At 39.1% G+C, this 21,688-nt stretch overlaps 2 protein-coding genes across 2 annotated transcripts in view; one reads left to right on the top strand and one right to left on the bottom strand.

Moving 5' to 3' along the window:
• LOC138363002 (uncharacterized) overlaps positions 1-21,688 on the bottom strand; it is a 323,725-nt gene that overhangs the window by 276,716 nt on the left and 25,321 nt on the right. The gene's annotated exons all lie outside the window — the stretch shown is intronic.
• Mdh1 (malate dehydrogenase 1) overlaps positions 4,760-21,688 on the top strand; it is a 28,120-nt gene continuing 11,191 nt past the window's right edge. Inside the window, exons 1-4 of the mRNA XM_045728631.2 lie at positions 4,760-4,897; positions 7,683-7,878; positions 14,363-14,499; positions 17,377-17,532. Of these exons, the coding sequence (XP_045584587.1) occupies positions 4,895-4,897; positions 7,683-7,878; positions 14,363-14,499; positions 17,377-17,532 (492 nt within the window). The 5' untranslated portion in view covers positions 4,760-4,894. The remainder of the gene's footprint in view (positions 4,898-7,682; positions 7,879-14,362; positions 14,500-17,376; positions 17,533-21,688) is intronic.

The following is a 21,688-nucleotide window of genomic DNA, read 5'->3' as shown; positions in this document are numbered from 1 at the left end:
CAACCTGGCATATGCAGCTGATGATATTCTCTTGATATGGGCTTCGGGGAACAAGTCTGGTGTGCTAACCCCCAGGTCTCTCTCTGACTCTTGAAGTAAATCTCCCAAATGATACCTTGTATCTGGCCTCCTACACCTGTCTTCCTTACATTACATTTGCTTGGGTTAAACTCTAACAACCATTTGTTGGACCATTCCTTCAGTTTGTCCAGGTCTTCTTGAAACCTCAAGGAGTCCTCCTCTGTCGTAATCCTTCTCATAATTTTGGCGTCGTCAGCAAACATCGCGAGGAATGAGTCAATACCCTCTGGGAGATCATTTACGTATATCAGAAACAGGATAGGTCCGAGTACAGAGCCCTGTGGGACTCCACTGGTGACTTCACGCCAATCTGAGGTCTCACCGATCACTGTAGCTCTCTGCTTCCTCTTGCTTAGGTACTCCCTTATCCACTGGAGAGCCCTACCAGTTACTCCTGCCTGTTTCTCCAGCTTATGCATCAGCTATTTATGGGGTACTGTGTCAAAGGCTTTCCGACAGTCCAAGAAAATGCAGTCCGCCCATTCTTCTCTTTCTTGCTTAATCTTTGTCACCTGATCGTAAGGCAAGATTTACCCTCCCTGAACCCATGTTGATGGGTTGTCACGAAGTCCCTTTTCTCCAGATGTGTTACTAGGTTTGTTCTCACGATCTTCTCCATCACCTTGCATGGTATACAAGTTAAGGACACTGGCCTGTAGTTCAGTGCCTCTTGTTTGTCACCCTTTTTGTATATTGGGACTACATTAGCCGTCTTCCATATTTCTTGTGGGAACCGACCTGTGAGATTTATATTTGTTTAATTTATATGAATTTATATTTACGTTAATTTATATACTTCGATAGCAATTTGTATAATGATAAGTGGACTGTATTTCTGCAATAATCTCATAATCTCACAAATCGATCCTCTACACATTAGGGGGGTTATTAAATTAATATATATGCAGCCAATCAAACTGCAGAATTAACTACATACATTGAAGAGGTTCCTTATCTTATAGTACAGCAGGTTAGTCCACCAGGTATAACTAGGGTGTAGACACCAAATTATCCTCTTTGAGGTAGCTTCCATATCACCCAGTAACTGGTGCACAAATCTTGCTTCCTCGTCATGACCTGTCAAAAGTGCGCTAGCTGTGAAGCCAGAATCCTATATATGACAAGTATTATCAGAGAAAACACTATACATGGAACATTGAAGACCTGGCTTAATTACCTTTAGTTTGAGGCTTCCACGTGCTCTAACCGGATCACCCTATATAATGACATTAATGGCCATAAATGAAAGATACATGGGTTTCGGAAAGAACACTTAACTTGAATTGTTGACAGCGTGTTGAAAATGGTACACCCTTGGTTTCCATAACACTACGTCCAAGTAAAATTAACAGGAGCCGAATTTGCTCCCGTGTGAGCCTCTGGTCTCGTACAAAACAATGGCTGCCCTCCTTCCTCACTCTGACGCCTGGCTTACATTGTCCACATGTCAGAAAGTGATAGAAGGGTCACATTACTCTACTTTAATATTGATAATTAAGTTAATTTATATGAGATGTTTTATGATGGTAAAGTCCAAAGACTAATGTATTTAAGAATAATTCCCAGCAGAATAGCTGGTGAATTATAATAGTATGTGGTGATGATATCCCGTTTTCTATAGACGGTAATTCCACTACAAGTTACGTTTTCTATGGGTAACTTGTTGGTAATACAGCTATTATCTGTATGATTATTAAATGGTGTCGGATTTTCCGACATTTCTGGTAGGTCTCCCGTTTCCAGTGACCTACTATACACTATGGAGAGTGGCAAGCAAAGCACTCCTGCACACTCTTTCAATACCCATGGTGAGATTCCGTCCGGCCCAACAGCCTTTCTCACATCCAGATCCAACAGATGCCCCTTGACCTCATCTCTAGTAATTCCGAACCCTTCCAAAGCCGCCTGGTTTGCTGCCACCTTTCCTAGTGCAGTGACTTCTCCTTGTTCTTTCATGAAGACCTCCTGGAACCTCTTGTTGAGTTCCTCACACACCTCTTTGTCATTTTCTGTGTACCTGACCTCACCTGTTCTAAGTTTCATCACCTGTTCCTTCATTGTTGTTTTCCTCCTGATGTGACTGTGCAGTAGCTTTAATTCGGTCTTGGCTTTATTAGCTATATCATTTTCATACTTTTTCTCAGCTTCTCTTCTCACACTAACATACTCGTTCCTGACTCTCTGGTATCTCTTTCTACTGTCTGGTGTTCTGTTATTTCGGAAGTTCCTCCATGCCCTTTTGTTCACTTCCTTTGCTTTCATACATGCCCTATTAAACCACGGACTCTTTTTTTGCCTTTTTGTTTTTTTCGTTTGGGCCGGGATAAACCTGTTTACTGCCTCCTGACACTTTAAGGTGACAGTCCATCATGTCTTGTGCGGACTTAATTGTGAGTTCTGTGTCCCATGGTATATACCCTAGGAATTTTCTCATCTCATAATTTCCCTTTCAGTACGCCAGCCCTTTGTTTCCCAGTTCTTTTTTGGGGGAGATAATTCCTAGCTCTACCAGGTACTCAAAGATCAATAGACTGATCACTCATTCCCAAGTGGGCTTCCAACTTAACTTCCCTTATATCCCACTCATTTAGGGTAAATATCAGATCAAGCATAGCATCTGTGTGTGTGTGTGTATTCACCTAGTTTCACCTAGTTGTGCTTGCGGGGGTTAAGCTCTGCTCTTTCGGTCCGCCTCTCAACTGTCAATCAATCAACTGTTTTCTTGAGGTTATCTTGAGTTGATTTCGGGGCTTTAGTGTCCCCGCGGCCCTGTCCTCGACCAGGCCTCCACCCCCAGGAAGCAGCCCGTAACAGCTATCTAACTCCAGGTACCTATTTACTGCTAGGTAACAGGAGCATCAGGGTGAAAGAAACTCTGCCCATTGTTTCTCGCCGGCGCCGGGAATCGAACCCGGGCCACAGGATTACGTGTCCAACGTGCTATCCACACAGCTACCGGAGCCCCCCTCACACACACCACACCGGTGTGTGTGTGTGTGTGTGTGTACTCACCTAATTGTGCTTGCAGGGGTTGAGCTCTGGCTCTTTGGTCCCGCATCTCAACCTGTGTTGAGAGCCTCAACCTCCCGCCTGTGTGTGTGTGTTTGTGTGTGTGTCTGGTATATCTCTCTACTTTCTGGTGTTCTGTTATTTTGGAGGTTCCCCCGCGCCCTTTTGTCTCCTGTTGCTTAGGTACTCCCTTATCCAACGGAGTACCTTCCCTTTCACTCCAGCCTGCATCTCTAGCTTTCTCACTAGCCTCTTGTGTGGCACTGTATCAAAGGCTTTCTGACAATCCAAAAATATGCAGTCTGCCCATCCTTCTCTTTCTTGCCTTATTGTGTGTGTTGCCTTATATTGTGTGTGTGTGTGTGTACACTCGCGTGTGCACACGTTTCGGACAAAAACATAAAATAGACAAAATTTTGTTACAAAGGTGTGAGGGGAGATAATAGCAAATGAATGCAACAAAGGTGCCACTTAAGGGTGACAGGTATAGACCATCACAATATAAAGACAAAGACAGCACTTCCAGGTACCTATTTACTGCTAGGTAACAAGGGCATCAGGGTGAAAGAAACAATTTACCTCTGCCTCCACCGGGGATCGAACCCGGTATCTCAGGACTACGAATCCGAAACGCTGTCCACCCAGCTGTCAGGCGCCATCATCATCATCATCATTATTAGTATTATTAAGAGCCACTAACACTAATGGCCTCGACGAGGACAGGAAGCCGGCGGTTTGTCGAAAGTCCCCCCCCCTTTGCCTTGATCATTTCCATCCTTTTTTACGTCCTACGGCCTTTGGAAGTTTTTTAATGCGCCTTACTGTAATTAATACAGTATATATTCTTAATATACGCTAATTCCTCAGAGCTTCAGAAGTAGTCAGGGAAAGTCGAAAATTCCAGTGTGGCAGCAGGATGCTGCTTCTGGAGAGTTTCCTTATTTAAACTACTCAATAGCTCGGTCAATTGAGCCTCGCAAACGTGGGGTCCTCGGTTCGAGTCTCCTAGAGCCAAGCTGAAGGTAATAATTCAGAAGGTAGTGTTTATGGTTATATATTCATTAAGTATACGGTGAGGATTTTGACATTTCTGCTAGTGTTGATGACTAGTGCATCTGGGAGCCGCTCAGAATAATTAAGTGCCAGGAGCCTTGCCAACCTGTGTCAGAGAGGTGCAGGAAGGCAAGGCACATGTTTAGGAATTCGTGGCAGGCGCCGGCTGACCGGGGTGCTGTACCCTTGGTATTTACGGTAATCTACTCACGAAAAACTTGTTTGTTATACTGGAGCTGACTGGATATACTACTGAAGTATAAATTATATTTCTGATAGACTATACCTTTCAGCGAAAATAAATTACCACGAGTTTAAGCAGCTCGTGGTAATTTCATAGAAAGCACAGCAAGTAATTTTCTGGTGAAGCATATTATTTATTTATCAAAATACATACCAATACCGTCTGGGAAACCAAACGGCAAGGTTGTCTTGACGACAATTGACGTCATGGCAGTGGTACGCTCACTGGTTCGACACTAACAAACCACCGAGCTCCAATTGTTGAACGAAACGCGCCATATGAATAACCCATAATAGAAACTGCGTTGTCATAACCGCCATAGTATATTTTTGTTTATTCCCTCACTAGAGACGATGAAGATATAGTGTAGGTGGGGGTAATGTAGAGGTTGAGGAAGACGGTATAGAGGGGTTCGAGCGGCCGAGGGAGTGAACCCCGGGCGGCCGAGCCCCACTCTGCTCTCGGCCGCTCACACGGGAACATCGTCACTTCTCAACACTTCTCACAATGGTAATTTTGAAGGCTCTTATTTCACTGTGGATGTGAGAGGTGTTGCCTCAGGCATGGCTGGGCGCCTCTGGTGCATGCTGGAGGCTGACGCAAGGGTTGTCATTCATAGATGTTGTGTGGTTACTGGGCAAATGTTAAGGATTGTTAGAGCCGGCTGGTAGACACAAGTCTTGGGGTGGCAGGCAACCAATGGTCCATTAAATTGTGTATATTTTGTTCTGGCGGTACCGTCGGTAGTTTGTTGTGTCGAGTTAAACGGTAGTTATGAACCTATTGATCTTGAAATTGTAAGGGTTGAAGTTTAATTGACAGCTTCAAAATTCACCGTCACAAATTGATTGGCAAATTTGGCCGTCTGGCCTCAATCAATCGCTTGTAGGAGATGATGTCTTGGTACTGTACTTGGTTATTGTAGCCTAATTGTGTACAGCATTGTAGCCGTGGCAACCTTTTTACATTAGCTGCATTCCACTTCCAAATAGTAATTAAATACTCCAGTTAAAGTTGGTTGAAATCTTCAATATTTTCGAGGAGTTAACCTTGTTGGCAGCGCTCTGAGCACTGTTGGAGTGTGGCTCATATTGTGTAGCGCATTCCTTGAAGAATCTGAAATAATGAATCTTGCTTCAGAGTGAGTTGGCCATTCACATAACTGTAGGCTTGGCATACATCTGAAGCCAAGTGAATACATCTGATATAGTCTTTACACAACTTCTTTGCATAACTCCTCTTAATGCATTTTAGTGAGCCCAATAGGCTCGGGAACCTGTACACCAGTAGATTGACAGTTGAGAGGTGGGACCAAAGAGCTGAAGCTCAAGCCCCGCAAGCACAACTAGGTGAGTAGTGGACAGCTAGGAAGATGCTAGGATTGTTAAAGTCCCCCAATAGTCAAGGGTGAGGCTGTTGGCACAGTCACCCATCTAGTTACTGGCCACACCCAGCCATACTTAAACCTTTACCTACATAGTTAAATGTCTGGAGTGTGAATAATTTTCAGAAGTGTGCTTTAAATATTCAAAGAAAGAAGCTGGATTATGAGTAATAATATTGGCCCAAATTTAATGTGGTCTATTACTATAAATTCTAGCCAGGGTATCAAAACAGCCAGGATACCATAGTGAACAGTGGCCGACCTCGTTACCTCAAAACCAAGAGGCCTGGCCTCAATACCCATGGTAGGACACACAGTTGGGCACATTGCCTTTCACCTCACATCTGTCTATTCACCTAGTAGTAAATAGGTACCCAGGAGTTGAGCAATTATTGTAGGGTTATATCCTGGGGGAACATATTACTGTATGTTACTGTATGACCTTGACTGTATGTATTACCTTGAGAAGCCCAAGTACGTGAGGAAGCAATTCTCGCTACATTAGTGGTTCGTAATTGATTAGGACTTTGTGGGCCAAATTTGTGTGTTGGCCTAACATGGTCATGTTGTACAGCAAGGTGGGAGTGATGCAGAGTAAGATCAAGAGGAAAGGTTTGCTATACAATATAGCCATTCTTGGCTAGTGCTTCTTATATTTTATATTGTCATTTGTGGTTTAAAATAAATTTAATTCAGAAATGAACAAAATCTTTTGCATGGAATAGATTAAGTTCATGTTAAAAAGGTGGGTTGCACTCGTCTTCAACCACATTGTATTGGATACATTGCGGAAGGTATTCCGTCCCTTCATCTAAAAATTATACATTTGTTTACTAATTTCTCGATCTTTTGCCATTTACTCAAGCATGGCTATTGTCTCAAGATGCACTTAAATTTTCAAGGATGATATAACTGCATTGAAATTATAAAGCAGATGTTATGAATTGGATGACAGTCGTTGACTGTCCCAGCTGAGAGTACTACAGTGAATATTGTTTCTAAAGATTTTAAACCTAACTAAATGTGAAAATAAATTGGAACGCTGAGGTGACTCAAATCAGTACAGCTGGGCACCTTACTCCTGTACCCCTGATTTTCTCATACATCACATTACTGTGATTTATTTGTGTAATCAAATTCATTGTAATCAAACTTGATACAGATTAAGAATGTGAAGCACTGTTCATGTACTAAATCATTCTAATTAATTTATGATTAAAGAGACTACTCACTGTATACATATAAAGTGTGGCAGGAATGAGATGGAAATGATGAAATAAATTGAAATTACAGATTGAAACACACATTAATAGATACATTGCAAAAGACAAACATGACAAGTTAATTTAGGAGCAGGAAATCAATGATAATAAAATTTGAAAGAATGTACATATAGTATACTAAATATGACATTATTGGAATTTGCACAGGCTTTGTATTTTATTCCTCAAAATGCACAGTTTCCAGGTCCCTTTCCAGGTGTTTATAAAAAAAATTAAACATTATTGTAAAACCAGTCCATCCTCCTAAAATGAAAGTACTGCACTTATAGTAACTACCGGTATTTGGTTAAAAATGCTTATATGTAGCGATGGACCACCAAAAAGTTTACTTTTGTATTATTGAATTTGGCCAAATGGGGACACTTAGGCAACATAAATATTGAACCAAACCTCTCATAACAATCCTAAACCTAATCTATATTAAGTCTAATATAGTACATGTGTGTTATACTAGACCTAGGAATGTTTAAGTTTGGTTTTAGCTATATTTTTTCCAGACTAAAATTAAAAGTACGACATTATTTTTTTTTTGGTGGTCCATCACCGACCAAATATTTACTATAAGTACCTGTACTGTCATTTCAGGAGGATGAGCTGTGTAAAACACTTATGGTTATTCCATTAACAGGCTGAACCTGTCCGTGTGTGTGTTACTGGGGCTGCTGGCCAGATTGGCTACTCCTTGGTGTACATGGTTGGATCTGGAGCAGTGTTTGGGCCAGACACCCCAGTGATCCTGCATCTTCTTGACATTGCCCCGATGATGAATGTGCTTAATGGAGTCTGCATGGAGATAAGCGACTGTGCTCTTCCCTGTGTTAGAGGTAAGTTTTTGCAGTCTGACACTGCTTGTTTAATTCTTAAAATTGTGTGACTAACTGAATGTTCTCTCTTATTTAACAATTTAATTCAACCTACGTTCCAAAAATGATAGTGTATAGCAACTATTGGGTCAATGTATAAAAATGGACTTGTACCAGAGAACAAGTTCATGGTTTGAACTATTGGAATACTGAACTCAAAATTGCAAGCTAAAACTTGGGACAGTACTTACACAACCTAGCCTAGTCAGTCCTAGGTTTAAACTAGGAATTGTAGGATTGATATATGCAATATTAGTTCTAATTTAGCACTTATGCTGTACTAGACCTAGGATTCTTTTTTTAGGTTTGGCTGTTCCCTTCTTTTTCATGCCCTCTATAAAAATGAGTGCAAAAATACCAGTCTCCATGGTGAAGTGGTAAGACACTTGCCTGGTGTTCCGCGAGCACTTTGTCATAGGTTCGTATCCTGGCCAGGGAGGATTTACTGGGCACAAATTCTTAACTATAGCCCGTTTAACTCGACAGTAAAATGGGTACAGTACTTGGTTGTAACAACGATTCTTCGTGGCGGGGATCGTATTCCAGGGACCTGCCCAAAACGCTATGCATACTAGTGGCTGTACAAGAATGTAACAACTCTTGTTGTTACAATCAAAAAAACATTCTAAAAAAAAAAAAAAAAAAAAAAAACTATCCAACAGTCCAATTTTGTATTTTCGAACAATAGTTCATACAAGTACAGTACTGTACTGTTATTTTTTGGATGGCAAGTTTATTCATAATTTGGACAGTATGAATTAGATGCACTTGCAAATATCAATGAAATTATCCAGCCCCAAACATGTATCTTGCAGGTTCCTCTTATTTCTCTTCTTCCTCCCATCATATGACTACTGTCATCCTTATCTTTATAGAATCTATTGTAGCAGTTTTATGCATATCATGAGGGATGAAGTTCTTTGCTGAATGTGTTTTTCTACCCAATTTTTGTATCCGTTCAACGATGGTGAATGGATAATAGCGCTCTATTATTAAGCCGTGTACCCTCTGGTGAAATGTCTAAATAGTTTAAAAATTGTTGTGGGGTAGGGTATTTGTGATATCAGTGTAAGTGCTCAAAAAGTGTACACATTTCCTGATAGCAGATCACAGTTGGTGTTTTCTTATTAACAATACAGTACAGTACATACTTGCACAATATATATACAGTATATGCAATTATTTTGCAAAAATATTAAATATTTTGATTAGACAGCATATGCAAGAATGCCTTGACAAACTTATGGAAGTGGGCAGTTATGTAGCAACTGTATTAGTTTAATCTCAGTAAATGTAAGGTAATGTAAATGTAAGGTATAAATGTAAGGTAATGAATAAGAACAGAGTGGAAGGGATTCGGGAAGCAAAGTATACCATACGAGGAAGATCATTACATGAATTTATAGATTTGGTTGTACTGTATAAATATCTGCAGTGACATCACTGTAGTAAGATAACAGCAGTGGCATATGGGAAACTAGCAAAAAATATTTAAACACTTAAAAGTGCTTTTAAGTAAGTTATGTCAATATACCTATTGCCTTGTTGGGTGATGCCAATACTCAGATAGCAATGCTGTAATATACTTTATTGAACTTCAGATGTACAGTACTATTATTTCAATGTAATATTAATTCTAATATTCTGTAGTATTGTATTGTAATTGTATTTTAATGTAGTAGGGTGAGCAATATTTGAGGGATAAGTGAATGTTGTTAAGCCCTAAAGAGTAGCCATGATCAAAGGTTCCACTTGACCTCTTGGGTCAATGTATAATAGTCACACCTAATGGTTAAAGTACTGTTTATGTTAGGCAGGGTGAAGTAATAGTCAGCATTGTTCAGATGCACCATAGCCAGTACTGTATCTGGAAATGTGAGGTGAGGGGGACATCTGTATGAAGAGGAAGCAAGTGGCTTGTACTATATTAAGATAAGGCATTCTATTTTAATATTTTATTCCCTTTAGCACAATAAATGTAATGCATGCCTAAGTGCATTTCAAATTGTGACCAAATAAAATGTCTAAATTTTATTGTGTGCAGAGGTGTGGTGATGTAGTAGCATTTACAGATACAGTATATGACTGAACATCAACTTGGGAGACCTTTTAATCAAATGTCAAGTAAGGGTCCACAAACATTGCACATATCATTACATTGAGGGTCCCAGTAGTACAGTCGGGTTCGTTCTCTGCGCACAGTCGAGAATTCCAGGTTCAAATTCTGGGCAGGATAAATGGTTGGGCACATTTCCTTTCACCTAATGCCTCTGTTCACCTAGCAGTGATTAGATAGTACAAGCTTGTAGGGGGGTAGCATCCTGGGTGGGGTCAGTAATTCGGCCTTGGGGGGGGGGTAAGGGGGTGCTCGATAAAAGGCAAACACACATGAATGCACTCTGGGTTCCTGTTCCCCCGACAGTGAATTATTAATTATATAGAACCGACAAGTGGTGGTGTGATGGTAAAATTTGTGAGGGCAGAGCTGAAAATGCAGCGCTGAACAGGATGCCCACACACATTATTTGGGTAGAAGTAGCTGAGGGCAGCAGAAAGCTAGTAGTATGTAGGCCCCCCCATACCTTAATTAAGCCAGTCTGATTCATTTTGTCGAAGATTCTAAAAACCTCAAAACAGTTGTGTGCATTGGTGGATCTAAGCTATAAAGACTGAACCTCAGAAACAGGAAATCCAGTAGCAGAGGAGTTTCCAGAGGTGGTAGAATGTTTACTAGAAGTCCACCAGTTAGAACTATATATTGGACCAGGTGCTGCCAAACAAAGAAATGCTGATCAATATAGAAATGGGGTGATTTGGCAAATTCTAATTAGATTTGCAATTAAGATTCTGATTTTGTATAGCCGACTGATTTTATGAGCAGTGTTCCGTTTTACATCTGGATTTACTATATGAGCACTGCCATCCTCCATAATGTGTAGTGCTACTTTTACAGCCATGTGGCTAGTTTTGGTTTCAACAAAAATGCCTACAGGGCTCAGGTTGTCATGTATTCACCTAGTTGTGTAGTGGGTCAGCCAGAGGCTTAGGGCCCGCACAGGAACATTCCTGTCAGTCGGTTTGGCAGGAATAGGTTAGGAAATGTAAATGTGCCTAATGTGGGCAATTTTTGATGCTTTTGAAAGAGGATACTATTAATAACAGCTGATAAGAGCAAGTTACTGATGCACTATTATGAGGGAAGTGGTGACCCATTGCCCTAGAAAGGAAGCTATAGATAAGCATTTTTCAAATGGGGTTCTGCAGGACCCCAAAGCAACTAGGGGGTCTGCAAGTGTGTGATATACTGTATAGGCTACTGTATTTCTAATCATATGCAAATGCATTTGAATTGGTTTATTTTTATTTAACCAGTATAAAGAGCAAAGACACTTTAGTTGATAATGAAATCCATGTATGTTTAGATAAAGTATGACCCAGAATTATTTCAAGGGTACAAAAGCTGAGAAATGCTGCTATTGTCAAACCACTCTTAATTAATCGGGGCATCGGTTCCAAATATGCCAAAAGTATTCAATAAATGAAAACTCGTTCAATTTCAATCAAACTTTTTTGACGAGTTGTATATGAAAAGGGTTTCATCTGGTCCAAGTCTCGGCATCGTAGCATAAATAGGAAGGGAGAAAAAAATATTGAATTGTCAAATTTTCCAAAATGGTCAAAAACGATTATCAAACAAGTGTTAATTGAAATCATGTCTATGACTCTCCGCTATCACAATAGCATATATTTAAAACATTTTATAATTAGTTTTATTTAAAAAAATTTAGTTAAAAAATAATTTTTGTTTTTTTTATTTGTTTATCGGACAATTTGCATGAAACTTGTACACTTGACAGCACATAAGCCTATCTATAAGGGTGCCAATGTTGGAGGAAATTGGTTGATGTCAACCTCGCCACAGATGGCAGCACCTTAGATTTTAATATTTTAATGATTTATTTTTCAAGTAACATAAACGACTTGAAACTTTCATTTTTATTCACTTTACATGAAACTTACACCTTATATGTAAAGTTTGTCTCTAAAATCTGTGGCTGTTTTGTTTCCCCTAAGTTCATTTATTGACTTTATAATAGCAATAAACATGATATATTTGCATAACTTGGGGGGGAGGGGGGAACTTTGACTATTTGTATTAGGAAAATTAAAGATGTTTTGGAAAATCCCTGGCCACAGATCCTTTATTATATGCTAATGTGTTAGAAAAGTGTCATAGAATGATTATATCTGAAAGGTGTGGTTGTTTAAAGTCACATTGAAATGTGTAATATTTGTTGAAAAAAAAAAAAAAATTAAATCTCCCTTTCTATTTAGGTTGCAGTATTGAAACTTGGAACAATTGCAGCCCTTTTCATATACAGCTAGTCAAAAAATATTTGTTGACATTGAACAACTTTTAAAAAACTATCCCTTGGGCCCTTAAGACGAGGTAAATATTCACAAGTTGCACATGCTGAGATGCTCGGGTGTGGGGGAAATTGGTGGTGGTGAAATCTCTACAGCCAGCTTCTGCTGGTAGATGCCAGTGTGACAGGTTGAACTTTAGGTTTATCTCTGTTCACTTTGCCTACAAAGCATTTTAACCTTGAATATGTAAAAAAGTGTTATAATTTTTTTGGGGAAAATGTTGGTTATATGCATTCTTTGGTATAAGTTTAATTTTGGGATGGCTTTTGGAATAGGAGTAAGAAAAACTGATAAAGTATGACTGAAGTAAACTTCTGGCACCATACATCCAGGCAAGTTCGCACTTACTTTTATTTATTTATATATATTTATTTTATTTATATATATACAAGAAGGTACATTGGGTTTGTGAGAATACATTGGATAGTACAGTATTTACATTCTTGTAAAGCCACTAGTACGCGCAGCGTTTCGGGCATTTCGGGCAGTTTCAGGCACTTGTCTAGTAGTGTGTGTGTACTTCTCAGCAGGGTTGCCAATTTAGTTTTTTCAGCCAACTTTAGTTCTTTTGATATATTTGACTCCAGTTGTTTCACATCTAGCTTCTAATTTATGAGAAAATCCTCAGTGCAGTTATCGAAACTGACATAAAAACTTGCGTGTGAATGATAGTTGTGTGTACAAGTATTCCAAGTCAGACAAGCTTCATTTTTTTCCTCCCAATTGCTAACACATTTAGCTCTTTAACATTTTAATTTGACATGACCGCTTCTGTCTTACTTGAGCTACTGGAGTGTGGCCAAACGGTGTAAGGGATTGGTGTAGTGCATCTGGACCAATACAGTCTGCAACACATTTGATACTGAAAGGCACGTCATCAGCAGGAAATGATTATGAAAGGTGGTACAATGGATGGTAAAAAAAGCTGCTAGACTTGAATAGTGCATATAAGTGACAAATGTAGGAAAAAAATTAAAAGTGGGTTCTGTTGATGAGGAATTGTTAACCGTTTACTACACTACACCGTTTAAGATACAGTACATAGATTGGGGGTTAGAGAAGGTAAAGGTACTGTAGTGTACTCACCTAGTTGTGCTGGGGTTGAGCTTTGGCTCTTTGGTCCCACCTCTTTACTGGTAGTGTCATCTGCAATTGATATAGATTTAAGAAGGCTAGCAGTATTTGGCAAATCATATATGTATAATATATTAAATTGAAATTGAAATAAGTTTATTGAGGTAAAATACACACAAAGGGATGAGGTAGCTCAAGCTATTCTCACCCCGTTCAGTACGTGTTAGTACATACATACACACATCACAAACAATAAACCTGTTACCAAACATTCTGAGAGAGAAACATGTACATTTCCTCCTTCACAAGTAGTATGGTATCAGACGTACACACAAATACTTTTATGACCTAGTTATACTGTATAGACAATTTGCAAGAGACATGCAGATAATTCAACAAAATATTACAGTCTTGGTGCAAAATTCTTATATCTCTCAAGAATATCATCAACCTTTCATTTGTGACACATCGAGGCTATTTGCTCAGGAACAGTCCTTATCTCAGTGTTTCTATATACATTAATCAACGGACAATCAAGAACATAATGGGCAAGGGTGTGAGACCTTAACATACCACATAGTTTACACTTCGTGTCATTATCATGAACACCTATCCCATATTCCCAGTAATATTTGTACCCAAGCCTGAGCCGCATGTACACAGTCACTCCAAGCATGGTTTAGTGTGTACACGAATTCTATAGTACTGTAATGTAAGCAAGTTGTGGCTTATGGTTTCGTAGGTCATGCTTAAATCGATTGAAGAAGCAAATTGAAATTTTGTCAAAGATGGAATAGATGAAGAAATAATGGCATTATTTATATTTTTTTATATATTTTATTTTTTTTTTACTCCCATAGATCTGAATCCAAACCGTTAAACAATCTTTCAGCCATGGTCAAAATATGTATTTATATGCATTAGTTAATTGTATATTTTTCAGATGTTGTTGCCACTGATGATCCAGCTGTGGCATTCAAGGACATCGACTGTGCATTCTTGGTTGGAGCAATGCCCCGCAAGGAAGGCATGGAACGCAAGGATCTCCTTGCTGCCAATGTCAAGATCTTCAAAGTCCAGGTATTACATAAGGATTGTTGTATAGCTTTCTAATAATTATTTGCTTGCCAATCTGTTGACCACTATATAATAAATAAATGTTTATTCAGGTAAAAGTACATACATACAAGATGAGTTACAAAGTGTTGGATTTCTAGATAGAGCTAGTACATACTGTGTCTAAAGCCACTAATATGCACAGTGTTTCAGGCAGTTTGGGGGCTTCCCAGTCGATATACTGCATGACTTTTAAAGGTTGCATTCATCTGTATATATAAAAACTTTTTTTTTTTAATTCAACTAAAGTATGCAAACTGTTTTGTTTACTGTACTTTTATGGCTTTGTTCTAAAATCATTACTTAATCATGCCTCCCTCACTCCTCCCCTCCTTGCTCAACCACTTGGGCTGGACAGTAGAGTGGCGATCTCACTTCATACAGGTCGGCGTTTAATCTCCAACTGTCTAAATGATTGGGCACCATTCCTTCCTTCCTTCCCGTTCCATCCCAAATCCTTATCCCTTCCAAGTACAGTAATGGAAGGGATCGTATATAGTTGTAATGGCTTGACACTTTCTCCTGATAAATCCCTAACCTCCACTCTTCCTACATCATTGAGGTCGGAGAAATTTACTGAATGTAAAATTTAATGTCTTAACCGTCTGCTGGGCATTTTCACTTAAAACTTTAATACCTTCATTATGAAATTAGATAAAATGGAGTGCGGAAAAATGTAATGATTCGGTGTTCTTTAGTTAGAACAATATTATTACTGACAGCCCAATGCATCATTACACCTGAAAAAAAAAAGTTTACAATGAAGAAAATAAGATACTGAATATGTTCTGTTACAATTTCATGTAAACGAATGCAGGACTACTGAACTCTGAGTCTCTCTTATTGTCCTAAGAATATGCCATGTGTAACTAAAAAAAAAAAAAAAATTGAGACAATGAAATAATTATGCAAAATTAATTTTGTGGTAATTGGTACCACACGGGGTTGGTGCAGCTAATGTCTCAGAGCGACAACTTGCTCCACACCCATAAATTTCTCGACTCCATTGCTAGCCAAAGTATGTCGCAATTTATTTATTTATTTATTTTTTCTCCCATGATCAGGGAATGAATGCATTTCAACAACATTAGAAAGGAGACAAGTTTTGGATTTTTTTTTTTTTTCTTGCACACCACAGGAGGGTCACTTGTGAAGACGCGTGGTAATAACAGGGTTAATGCCTCTAACCTCTCCTCTTAGCTCTTGTCATTCAGTTCTAGAAGCCATTTAGTTGCATGTCTTTGCTCCTTTTCCAGTTTGTTGATGTGGTTCTAAAGAAATTGGCTCCATACAACCACTGTATATTCCAACTTTGATCTCATAAAGGTCATGTACTATTATCTATTAACTCTTAACTATTTCACTATCCATGTATTTAAAAGCTATTCAGAAATTGAGAACTGTAGCATAGGCTCCTCACCCAATGTTCTTTGTGGTCCTCGGGTGACAATTTTCTGTCTAGAAGCACATGATCAGTCTATATAGCTGTAAAATAAAAATAAACCAAACTCTGATACTTTTCCATTTAGTAATTTGCAAAGCAAAGATAAACTATACATGGGCAGAACAATTGTATGGGGTGGTGGTGTGGTCGTCATTGGTGATTTTTTACTGGTCCCAATATGCTTGTGGTCGGGTATTTTTAGCAACCCCGTCGTCAGAGTAATGATGATATAATAATAATAATTTATTCGCAAGAAGGTACAATGGGTTGGTGAGATTACATGAGATTGGTATTTGTACCTTCTTGCAAACCCACTTACACGCATAGCATTTTGGGCATGATCTAAAGCACATTAGTTCCAATAATAGTCAACTTGTAAACTGCTAAGCGAGTCTTTATCCTAAGCAGAGAATATTCTAAAGTTATAACCATTTATTATAAACCGATGTTTTAAAATATAAGAAGTCTGTGGTAAAAATTGTTTGATGTACTCAAAGACCTAGGTTTTCTTTAATATGAAATGCTAGGGGGATGCTCAAATATTTTTGTATTGCAAGTGTTTGAGAATAATACTGTTTTAACCTAATGCAACCCTTACCTTACCTTAATCATGGATAGGGAATAGATAAGAGCACAAATTATGTTTTGATTTTGTAGTGATTACCAAGAAAGAACAAATATTCCCCTGAGGATAGGTTGATTTCTAGTCATGAAAATGCAAATAGAATAGTATTTAGAACATAAAGGCTTCGAATCTCATTCAAAAAAACAATGTGATGGTTCCGACACTGCTCACTCGTGCTTCATCTTGTTACGAACTTTCCTAGTTTATGCCTTCAGAAGTATAAAAAAAAGGGGCTATTATTTCCCCCTCAAACATTTTCTTTCCCCTCAGTTACATTAGGGAAGATGTCTTGAAAGTACTTGAAAGCTACCAACTTGCGTAGAGTTGACAAATACCTGAAATGCTCTGTGTACTAGTGGCTTCATTAAATATACATTTTATATAAATTGTTCAACTATTGTACCAGGGTCTTCTGTATATTTTGTAAATAAAACTGTGGGTGGGTAGCTGCTTTGTCACAAAGCAGCTAAAGCACTAGCTAAAACACAGTAGGAATACTATGTACAATATACTATGTACAATACAGTAATACACGGTACACTAGCTAAACACAGTAGGAATCAATGATAATTTATTGGCAGTGATTCATTTGACTTGTATATATAGAAGAAAGGTAAAGGTTTTGCAAAAATTAAAAAATGATCTGGTAATCATAGTTTCAAGAATTCTTATTTATTAAACTTATGCATATTGATTGCAGTAATAACTAAAAAATGCTTATTTTTTGTTTAAATGTACATTGTTTAATATTATGTACATTTAACTTTTGCAGGGTCAGGCATTGGACCAGTATGCTAAGAAATCTGTGAAAGTCCTTGTGGTAGGCAATCCTGCAAACACCAATGCCTTAATCTGTGCAAAGTATGCGCCATCCATCCCACGTGAGAACTTCTCTGCCATGACTCGTCTTGATCAGAACCGTGCTCAGGTAAGGTGGCACGCAGGTAGTGGTGAGCATCTTGATCAGAACCGTGCTCAGGTAAGGTGGCACGCAGGTAGTGGTGAGCATCTTGATCAGAACCGTGCTCAGGTAAGGTGGCACATGGGTAGTGGTGATTTGTCTTAATCAGAGGAGGAGAGGTTTCTGAAATAGGAGTACAGAGAACATATATGGCATACATAGATGCGATAAAGCACCTAAATTATTGGAATCGTCTCAAATCATTCCAAATGTACTCACTAGAAAGGAGACGAGAGAGAAAATATAATACATATGTAAAATACTGGAGAGCCAGGTACCAAATCTACACAGTAAAATAACATACTGGAGTGAACGATATGGACGAAAATGCAAAATAAAACCAGTGAAGAGCAGGGGTGCCATAGGCACAATCAGAGAACACTATATATGGGTACCTCGGTTTAAGAGTTTAATCTGTTCCTGGGGACGGCTCGTAAACCGAAGCTAATCTCCCCATAAGAAATAATGGGAAATAAATAATCTGTTCCTGACTACCCAAGAACCTCACTTCAAACTAAATTTTATACCAAATTCATCTAAATCTACACTACAAAAGTATGTTAAAGTTATTACTCACCCTTGCTGATGATTCCTGTTGGCATATGGAAGATGGTGAGGAGGGGGGAGGAGAGGTGTTACTGTTCGGAAGGGGAGTCCCCTTCCATTATAACATCAGGCAGTAAGGATATCTCTGGTGTGCACTCTGGCACGATTTGCCTGCATACCACTAGGACCTGCTTGTGGCTCACTGCTTGTTTGTCTTGCTAAGAATCTGTCTAAAGACACTTGTTTTTCCCTACATTTTAAAACTTGTCTGTAGTAAGACATCACATTGTTATTTAAAAGGTCAATGCAACGGCCTGCTACAACTTTATCTGGGTCAGTTTTTTCAACAAAACTTTGTAGTTCTCATACTTCACACATTTTCTTAATGAGAAAGGGACATCCTCTACTGCCTCTACTCACAACTATTTTCTTAGTTTGAACCTTACCACTGTCTTTCTTGGGACCCATGGCGAGATATATAATAACAACTTTTATGGTCAAATAGCCAAAAATCCAACAAAACACTAAATCCTGGTGAAGAATTCAGGTGGGATAGTCACTGGGCGCGAGGTACTGGTAAACTGAGGGGCAATCGCCGTGCCACCATGCGCTATGTCGGCCTGTACGCGTATCGACACCCTCGTGTTCCGAGGCAACGTTCATATTCCAATGTAAATTTTTCGAGCAAATCCTGCTCGTAATCCGAAAAACTCATAAATAGGGACGCTCGTAATACGAGGTACCACTGTGTAAACATCAGAGGTCCACGGTTGTTTAACATCCTCCCAGCGGGTATAAGAAATATTGCGGGAACAACCATCGACATCTTCAAGAGAAAACTAGATAGTTTTCTTAAAGGAGTGCCGGACCAACTGGGCTGTGGTGAATATGTGGGCCTGCAGGCCGCTCTAAGCAACAGCCTGGTGGACCAAGCTCTCACAAGTCAAGCCTGGCCTCGGGCTGGGCTTGGGGAGTAGAACAACAAACGGAACTCCATCAAGCAGGTATCAGAACTATGCTCAGGTAAGGGGGCACACAGGTAGAGGTGACTTGTCTTGATAAGAACTAAGCTTAGGCTAGGTGGTACACAGGTGAAATTGAAATAAGTTTATTGGGGTATAAATACACAAAGGTATGCAAGTACTGTATTCTCACTGTTCAAATGTGTTCATATATATGTATGTATGTACAGTATGTGTATGCATGCATGCACAAATATCACAATCAACATATTATCGAACATTCTGGTTGATAAACATTCACGTTTCTTCCTTTACACATGCAGTATGATACTAAACGTACACATGTACTTTTATGACTAATACATAAACATAAGTAGCAGTAAAGAGGTTACAAATAGACATTTAGACAATACAAAGTGTTAAAAAAGGTCTTAGTGCAAAAATCTTCTCTTAAGAAAGGCACACTGATAGTGGTGTTAAAGGGATACAAATAATTTCCTCTCAACATAATTTCCACTCTTAGAGTACTACAGCTTGCATGTTCTCAGTGTTGTAAATATTGGCTCCATCTCCTTTTGACAATAAAACGGAGTGAAGTCAATTATTGTCTTGGATAATTGAAATGGAGAAAATGGTGTATTGAGTGTACAGTGATCTGTACACTCAATCGGCTTTAATAAAAAATTATACCACAGTGGTAAAGGTGTAATTAGTAGTACATGTGTGTATGAAATTAGCAAACTGTTCAAAGTTCTAACACACAAAAATCAAAATAGTATGGTATATCAAATGAATAAATCACGGCCCTTGTGGATTTATTCATTTGATATATCACGCTATTGTGATTTGTGTGTGTATTGAAATAAGGGCGAAGAGGTAGAACAGCTTGTTAACAGAGCCCGAGTGCATGGGGGAATTGTGTAATGCCCCGGTTTGTCTCGGAGAGACTACATGATCCGTGTGAGAGTAGTAGCAATCCTGGTTGCAATTCTTATACCATGTGGTGGCGTAGTCGATTAAGGCAGCGTCTGGGATCATCCTGGACGTACGTTCGAACCCTCATCACGGCCCTTGTGGATTTATTCAAAGTTCTCAGTCACTAGTTTATAACTTGAAACAATTCAGATTGCAGTACATAGCTACTAGTCCATAGAGAGATCAATTTGAATTTGTTCTGTGTTAGAAGAAATTTTAAGAGCACCAAACCAGCTTGAATATATATAATTTTCATTTTTGTTTTAAAACTATTTTTATGGACCATAACAGAACCACTAAGCAGTTCTGTGGTGTGGAATGAAATAGAAGCAAAACATAGGGACAAAATTTATCAGCAGACAACGCCAGCATGCAACAGCACCTGACGCAGCAAAATATCTCCAACATGCTATGCACAATGCTATTATTACTATGCAACACTGCAATTAATCAGATTTGTCACTAAATCATGAATATGAATAACTTTCCATAACTTTATTTTCTAAAGGAACATGAGGTCATGTTTGATGCTTAGATACACGAAATCATCTTAATCAGCATTGTGTTCACCGATCTATCTTGAGAGGATTTCGGGGCTTAGCATTCCCGCGGCCCGGTCCTCAACCAGGCCTTCTTTTTGTTACACACCCCCAGGAAGCAGCCTGTAGCAGCTGTCTAACTCCCAGTTACCTATTTACTGCTAGGTAACAGGGCATCAGGGTGAAAAAAACATTTTGCCCATTTGTCTCCTCCTCCACTGGGGATCAAACCCGGAACCTCAGGACTACGAATCCGAAGCACTGTCTACCCAGCTGTCAGGCGCCCATAACCGAACCTTGTGCATAGTCTCTATTACAATCAGGATCTTCTATGACCCTATCAACATGGTTACTTCGTCGAAGTAGAGAGAGACTGTCGCTCTACTTTGGTAGAGCAACGGTCTCGCTTCATGCAGGTCGGCATGACTCCTTCTCCCCCGTCCCATTCCAAATCTTTATCTTGATCCCTTCCAAGTGCTATAAAGTCATAATGGCTTGGTGCTTTCTCCTGATAGTTCCCTTCCCCTACTATGTCCATATTAAGTGATGCTTTGGGTTTAAGATATGCGATAGTGCTGAGAGCTTCTGCAGCATGCACTACCTATGGTCACCCCCTCTCCATAATAAGGCCCTCACACCCAGGAGGGGGTGCCTATAATATTTTTCTAAGATGGCATCTGTTTACTGGAAGCCTGAGTAAGTAAATGTGAGCACCGTGTATGCGCAGGACTTTTAAATCTTACATGGTACTCTAAACCATCCATGAACAACTCATGCAGCTGAAAGTTATACAAATTTTGGAAGGGTGAATTACAGGGGTACCCCTCTTCCCTCCAATTTAACAGACCCATACTAATTGTCAATTTATATTTTAGCTAAAGATGGGTACAGTATAGTACAGGCATTTATACTGTATCAATACACCTAAGTGCAAATAAATATCCAACTTGTAGGTACTGAACCACGCATAACATCTTGGAAGGGGTCTTACAAACCAGGTAATTACCCGATTCTCACTAATGACAATGTAGGCAGAATATATTATTTATCCCACCTCGGTTTGCCATGTGGAGAGAGATTGGAGTATTATGTTTATGCATA

This window comes from Procambarus clarkii, chromosome 10 (assembly GCF_040958095.1).
Source record: "Procambarus clarkii isolate CNS0578487 chromosome 10, FALCON_Pclarkii_2.0, whole genome shotgun sequence".
In the NCBI taxonomy this organism is placed as follows: domain Eukaryota; kingdom Metazoa; phylum Arthropoda; class Malacostraca; order Decapoda; family Cambaridae; genus Procambarus; species Procambarus clarkii.
Note: the sequence above shows the minus strand (reverse complement) of the source record. Positions and strands in the feature narration are given on the sequence as shown.